The following is a 7,881-nucleotide window of genomic DNA, read 5'->3' as shown; positions in this document are numbered from 1 at the left end:
CGATATGGTTAACCTTTCAACCTATTTACTAAAGCTTTTTTACTCTATCCTACATACCATATAAATAGTGAATGGTGTTTTCTTTAACAAGCTATATAAGCAATGCAATTATAGCAGAAGGGTAGTAATATTGCTCTCTATACCAAAACTATTGAATCTGTTATACGAAATGCAAACTTTTAATAAAAATGTCTAAATTATCTCGTTCGAGTAAATTCGCGACCCCTACAAGTGCGAGACTCGACCCGATTGGCCGACTCGCGTTGCGATAAGGTCTGCTCGACGACCTTTGAGAATTTCGAACGGTCGTTGTTATCACAGAGTTCGTCGTAAGATCCACGAATCTCGTAATGCGACGTTAATTATATCCTCGGAAGGACGCAGTCATGCGATCTTATCCTACCCGGCAGAATAGTTGGGGAGCTTTAAAACGCTTTCAGGGCGCACGCCTGCGGAATTCTAGATTCCGAACACATGCCTCGTCTCTGTCCCCAATGACGTTCAGTCGGGGTTTTGCTTCCGTCTCGTCGATTTGCCTCGGAGGAAACACGAATTTCTGTTTGCTCGAGGGATGTGTCGTCACCGATCATGCAACGTCGAGGGAATTTCACCGTTGAGCTGTTTCCGTTTGAATCGGTAATTATACATTAGAGCCGACGTCGCGTCCTCTATGCCGAACGGAAGGAATGTCGATCAGACAGCTTTCGAGGATTCAACAGGTATCGGAAGAAATTCGATTAGCATAACTTGACAGTTTCGGGGAGCTATTTATAATAAATCGGAACGAATTGAATCATCGAGCACCGAATCATGGTCTTTGGAAACTAAATGGAGGCAACTCCCGGTTTATGAATGACTTCCGTTCCAAGACGATCGTTGGGCGTATTTCATATGTCTGAGTTTGTAAAATTTGTTTCTAATTTTCTTAGGAAATCTTATTGTAGCGTGTTGAATAATAAACGATTTTTGTCACTTTTGCAAAGCCTTGGTACTTGCATCGTTGACTGCAAAAGTGGTCAATTCTGCATAAATTGAATCGAAAGCTGCAGACACTTTTTATGTAGTACATGGTTTGGAAAAGTGTTAAAAAGTTCTTTTGTTACTTCAGAATTAGAATTATTTATTCCAATTTAATCAATGCTTTATCTGTTAGAGGTGGTGTTTATTTTATTATTTAATTCGACCATTTTTTCGGCGTTGTTTTATTAATTATTTGCTATCGCTTAAATTATCAATAAATAGTGAATATTTATTTCGCTATACACTTAAATTTATCATTTTTAACATCACGCCTGATATCAGGAAGAACAGATAGTTTTCGTTATAGTGTAATCATTTCCTGATCATTATTGTAGTAAATGCACTTTTTAATTATTTACTATTTGAATCTTACTTTTGACTATGGATTTGGAATTACACATTACAGAGAATCCTATTTATTGGCAGCTTGAAAAACATATTGTCAACTCATTGATGTATTTCCTATTTTCAAAATATTCCACTGAAAACAGTCTCGAAATTTTTTACTAAACACTTTCGACACTTCAATCTATTTCTCTTCTATTCGTTTTTCTTTTAAAAATGAATTACAACATTAAACTAGGGTTGGCTATAAATAAACTTCAAAACTCGGATGCCAGATATAACAATTGTGTTGTATGTGTCCCAAGTAGTTATTTTGGGCGGGACATATAGATCGCGATAAAAATAACAAAATTATTTGTCGATAATCGCTTCCGAACTTTGCAAGCTGATCCAGGATAAAGTAACGCTGACCTCTTCGGGCCCGTCATTCTGGCAACAAAGTCCACTGCAATGAAGCGAAACTAAAATTCGACCTAGTGCATCCAGCGCAGAGGGACTCGAAAACTTGTAAGAGCACTACATGAATGCGAATGATGAGGCGCCGTCGAATTTGGAGCCGACCAGCTCGGAAAAAGCGGACAAGAATGAAGGGGAAACCGTCCAGGCTGAAGCCACCGGGCCTCAGGAGAAATCAGCCGATGAAACTGTCACGAAGGATACAAAAGTAGTCGAAGGTGGGATTTAAATAATTAATTTTCCACAGTTTTGAGAAATACAGCTTGAGGAATTAAACTCGAAGACACTGGATGTAGTCGTGAGACGTCATTAATTATTAGCGTGAAACGTTCTCGACTCACTGTTTGTTATTATCTTCAAAAGTATTAATAAGATGATCTAAATTGAAACAAAAAAATATATTAATTATATAGCGAGGATTTATCGAATGAAAATATTTTTTGTTTTCATCAATTGAAATGTATGAAGTAAAATTAGCCGTAGCTTTATTGACATGCTGTAGAAATATATGATTAGGTTTACACTGATTAGGTTTACTTATTAAATACGAACTACATATAAGTTACAGGTAATTCAATGCAGTTCCATTTTTGAGATTCAATTTCTTTACATTTATATCTGTGAATTACGGTAATAATAAGATTGCCACAGTTATCCAAACGAAAGAACATCGTATAAGCAAACCTCAATATTTTCTTATTCAATTTATATAGACAATATATTTAACGTTCTATTTTGTTTCTGTTTTGTTTTTGTAATTTTATTTTAAATATAAACTTCGTAATTGTCATTTTGAAACTGTGTTGCTGTTATGAATTTTTGCTTTTAAGGGAAGAATTATTGTATACCTTTATCTAATCAACTTACTAGTAAATTTAAATTTATTGTCATTTGAGTTTTGTTGATTTTATGAGTTGGCACTGCCGAATAGTAATCCTTTACTATGCAAAATGTATAAGGGTAATCCATATACTAACGTAATTAATAAAAACTAGTTTAGAGATGGAAAACTACATCTGTGCAAAAAGTTATCTCCAAACTAATTTAAATATGGATTGATATGTATACTCTAACACGTCATTTCAGTTTTTCATTGTACAACTAATTCTCATTTTGAATTTATATTTCTTTTGATTCTGTATTATTTATTGTATACCTATATAAATAATTTTTTCCATTAACCATTTTCTTGCTACATAATTTATGCATTTTTTCCTTCTACCACAGATTAGCTATTGTTATTCTTTCTATTTACCTTCTAGTACATAATATTATATTAACAATTTTGGAAATCACAAAGGGTTGATCGAAACATTTAACACGAATAATAAATGACTTGTTACAGACTACATCTAAAGTCATTGAACTCACTCTATAACCTAGATAGATATGTGCATTGTGATTTTGGCTCTCTATCGAATGTAGAGAGACCCGAATCGCCTTTGGTATTGCCTCCGACGCTTCACGAACGATTCATGCGGATCAAACAAATGGTCAAGGATGCCATAGCTGCTCACCACACGTTCATGATTTACGGAAGGGCCCGAGTGATCCGTGAATGTATGCTGCGGCGAGGCTGGTGCGAGAAGTTTTTCCGAAAAAATGCTACTGGTACTCGAATTGGTGTTCAATAAATGTTCAACGATCAAATCATGCCAAATCAGACACTTACTGAAGTCTCATTTCAAAGTCTGCTCAAAGTAGGATATGACGTACTTTTTAACGATATTTATATGTGTATCTAAAGATTTTTGTAATTTTGTAATCTCTTGGTTATTAATATTACAGCTGGTTGAAAAGTAATGCTTACTTTCTTTTATTAAAATATAACTGGTATACTAATAATTAATCGAATCAGTGTGAGCTTCTTGATACTTGTATGTATCGTGAATGCACGGGAATATTAAATAAAATCGATCTTAATTCAAAAGACATTTCCTTGCAACCAGTCTATGTAATTCTTTTAAACAAATACAGTTTTTAATAGTATAGATTCCATTTGCCATTAGGTGGAACTGCTATATAAAAAATTAACCTATAGTACACTTCTATGTACGTTTGATAACAGAGTACGAATTAAACTTTCTGTGAATTAAAAATATATGTTATTTTTCTAGTTTCACGAAAGTAAGTTTTTGGAATAAAAATATATGTACGTTCAAAAATAAATTTCAGCTAATTTTCGTACTGGCAATTTGCACGTGTCAATATACTTGAATATTTACCAGCAAGGAGAACGAATAGAACAATATTCTCATTCTTTTAAATTCTTCAATTCATCCTAGCTACTAAAAAAAACGTCACGTATTCAAAACAATAAAATTGCAAAACGTGGTTAAGGAAAGTCTCGTTTAAACTGAAACAGCTTTTATTCGGTACTCGTTCATATTTTCGTAATTCATGAAAGACATTAGTTGACATTATTTTCTAATCAGCTGTAAAATTAATATATTCCTAAGCATTTAAAAATCCTTTAAGATACTCTTAATAAAATTGCAAAACGTGGTTGCAGAAAGTCTCGTTTAAACTGAAACAGCTTTTATTCGGTACTCGTTCATATTTTCGTAATTCATGAAAGACATTAGTTGACATTATTTTCTAATCAGCTGTAAAACTAACATCCTCCTAAGCATTTAAAAGTCCTTTAAGATACTCTTGAATACCATTAAAAGCCGCACTACAACTAAATTTCTGAAAAATTCGATATGTCACTCCAAAAAGCTGAAAGTCACTCCGATTTGGCATGAATAGTCCCCAAGCTTTGTAGGATCGATTCAGAACCGATTTTTTCCAGCCGATCATTTCAACGTGGATTCGAGTCCCGTGGCGTTGCTGGCAGGCATCGGCGACTTGAAGGACCAACAAAGCGAACGACAGTTGATATCCAGGATGCTCAGTAATCACACTGTCGATTTCCTCTGGAACACCGGATCGGAATGGCCTGGCTGGCCGTCGCAGGATAACAAGAACACGATTTTCAACAGATACTGCCGTGCGGGATTCACGTCGAAGGTATCTGAAGTGGCCTCGACCGATTCCTGCCTACGCGCGAATAGTACATCGGACGATGATAATGCATACTTCTAAGAAAATCGATTGCCTTAGGTGGGCTTATGCTCGAACGTCAGACAAATGCACTGGTATTACGAGGCTGGAGTGGCGAACACCCTCTTCCCGCGCTGTTACAATTTATGCCAGGGCGATCAGATGCATGCTTTCATCGAGGATTTTCGGTGAGAAAGTGAACAAAAAATTATGCTAAAAATTATCCAAATTAATTGAAAGTAAAGCACAGATATTCGATACAAATCTTACGAATTAGAATATACGTGTACGCAGTTTTGTGGTTGAAACGTTGGTATTGTTCTGGTAAACAACTAACAATGAGTCTAAATTTCTTTCCATATTATTATAAATACTTACAAGAGCACAAACAAAAATTCTATATTATAGAATACACATATCTTCTGACTTACACACGTCAGACCGGTTCCTCGGAATAACGTGTTAATTGAAATCATGGTTCTTTCGATGAAGAACCGTATATAAAAAACAACACAATGTGCATAGTTTAGTCAATTGTTTAATTAAATTTATTTATTTCAAAATAAACTGAAACCAAAATATCACTATAAAATAAATATATAAAGTTATATTACGTAATCGTAATTTTGATTTCTACAAATATGACGTTTCTTTTCACGAGTTACTTTTTCTTCATTTCATTTGAAACGTTAAAATCTACACAAGCTTAACTATAATTATTTATCAATAAACATTAAATATGAATTTTTACACATTTTCGATTATGAAAAGCACAGAGAAAGTCACTAAAGATACCTCTAGATTCTAGAGTCTAGAATAAAAGAAATAAATACAGTCGATCTCATAATTATTCGTACTCTCTATGTCTATTAAGGAAATTTGTTTAAATTAAATGGTAGGTTTAATGTTCCCAAATAAATATTCATTATAAACGTATATATGTGAAAAGTTTGTTCGTCTAAATAATTATCATGAAACTTAATTATCATTACCATGAAAATTAAATGATGAATTTGATGTTTTCAAATAAATGTTTCATGATAAATATTTACACGAACAAACATTTCACATATTTACGTTTATAATGAATATTTATTTGTGAACATCAAACCTATCATTTAATTTAGACAGATGTCTTCGATAGAGGGTATGAGGGTATGAATATTTATGACGACATTTACGATATTTATATTTAAAACGAAACTTGTTTATCAAATAAAAATTATTCGGATGAATATTCACGTCGGTCATTGTACCATCTGCAAATTTCGTTAGATTCACGTCTTGCCTGAGTCTGTTGAAGTGGCTGATAAGTAAGATATCCGCCGAGGGCGAGAACGCGGTCAGATCGCCAACGGGAACGGTGCCTATGAAGGCCCTCGAGTTCGCGATCAAACGATGCAGCGATTATATCAGCGCGCAATCCCACGAGGACATCGATCAGGAGACGGAAAGAGTTTGGGCGCATCAATGGGACCAGTTTATCAGCTGGTATTACCAGATCGTTCACGGACAAGCGCTTTTCGTTCGCAACAGTGTGCCCTTTCAAGTAAGCTGTCACTCGAATCGCTCGCGATGTGACAACTATGTACATGGGCGTCCGAGACGAAATTCATAACTTCCAAACTACTCGATTTTCAGTCCTCAGACTCTTGATACTTTTTTGAGGAGAATATAATAGGCGTAGAAATTAATTCTGTACCTTTACGTTCATATATTTGCAACTCTATAATAAGGTGGGGAAGGTGAGGGGGGCAGGACGGTCCGCGAAAAGGAGCATATTTATGAATTTTTTAAGGACAGACGGAAAATTTTATGCCAATTAGTTTTAGGGTATTTGAGAGAATGTTTCTTACTGCATGTGTAGCAATTTTTATATTAACATAATATGTGTGTATTATTAAATTAACAACATTGCGGCGTTGTCGTTTTTTACATGAGTATTCTGCAGTGACTACTCTATCTCAAAGTTGGGTTATTAAAAATTTGAAACATAAGCAATTTTGAATAACATATTAAATTATCTAAGCGTTAATGTAAAGTTTAATATGTCCAGAATAAGAATACAAAAGATCAAGATGATACTTTCAGTTCATTTTTCATTTAAAGTTGGTTGACTTATTATATGAAAAATTAAGGCAAAGTATTATTACTATTGCATTTAAATTACGCATTTATTTTAAAAATACTAAAATATTAAAATCGTAGAATGAAATTAATGAAGCAAATATTCTGTCAATGGCACGTGTTTGAATAAAATGCATAGATTTTTGTTTTTTAACTTTATGCTTCAATTTGAACAATAAATTGGTATATTAAATCAACGTTATTGATAATATTGAAAACTACATTCTTGTACTAGTATTTCAAGAATTAAACATTGTTGCATCTTATACTTCGAATTCTTGAGTTTTGTCCATTAAGCGATACTCTATGCATCGCGAGGTATGGACAGCGAAACGATATTAATTTACCTGTGGCGTGAACAGAAATTCTTCCTGGCGGGGAAGCACATTCTGAAAAAGATGAGGAAGTACTGTCCACAACTCGACATGGATGGCATCATGAATGTATGGATCATGAAGCCTGGGAACAAAAGTCGAGGACGAGGGATCGTCCTCTTGAACAAACTGGAGGATGTCATGGCGAAGATGAATCCGTCGAACAAGTCAGACACCCGTTACGTCGTGCAGAAGTACATTGGTAATCGATATGATCTTTGAAACTATCAAAAGTAATTGATAGTTAGAATTATTAAAGTGATTATTATAGTATGGTTGTATTTTCTTCATTTGGAGTTTAGATACAATTTTGAGATAGAAAAAAAAGTTACACTATTATAATAGAACATTTGTTTACAATCAATAGCCCACAGAGCCGTATATATACACATATATATGTACATATATAAAGCTAGGATTTTGATCTACATATTTTCAAAACGTACGAAAGTATGATATTACTAATTTATAATTTGCAAGCTTGCTTGCCTTAAAAGTAATTAACTATATGAAA

General features: G+C 34.0%; 1 protein-coding gene across 6 annotated transcripts in view; it reads left to right on the top strand.

Moving 5' to 3' along the window:
- Positions 1 to 7,881, top strand: part of LOC128876310 (tubulin glycylase 3A-like) — a 25,823-nt gene that overhangs the window by 6,318 nt on the left and 11,624 nt on the right. For 2 of the 6 annotated variants that reach the window (XR_008456993.1, XM_054122563.1), the window contains exons 1-7: positions 488 to 636; positions 1,751 to 2,039; positions 3,247 to 3,432; positions 4,616 to 4,833; positions 4,927 to 5,054; positions 6,142 to 6,415; positions 7,356 to 7,569. Coding sequence is in view for 1 of the 6 variants with exons in the window: in XM_054122563.1 (XP_053978538.1) it covers positions 1,886 to 2,039; positions 3,247 to 3,432; positions 4,616 to 4,833; positions 4,927 to 5,054; positions 6,142 to 6,415; positions 7,356 to 7,569 (1,174 nt within the window). In the remaining 5 variants the exon portion in view is untranslated. Of the gene's footprint in view, positions 1 to 487; positions 720 to 1,750; positions 2,040 to 3,246; positions 3,433 to 4,615; positions 4,834 to 4,926; positions 5,055 to 6,141; positions 6,416 to 7,355; positions 7,570 to 7,881 lie in introns of those variants that run through there. The other 4 variants (XR_008456996.1, XR_008456997.1, XR_008456994.1 and 1 more) reach the window with 4 other exon arrangements.

The sequence above is a fragment of the Hylaeus volcanicus genome, chromosome 5 (assembly GCF_026283585.1).
Source record: "Hylaeus volcanicus isolate JK05 chromosome 5, UHH_iyHylVolc1.0_haploid, whole genome shotgun sequence".
NCBI lineage: Eukaryota > Metazoa > Arthropoda > Insecta > Hymenoptera > Colletidae > Hylaeus > Hylaeus volcanicus.
Note: the sequence above shows the minus strand (reverse complement) of the source record. Positions and strands in the feature narration are given on the sequence as shown.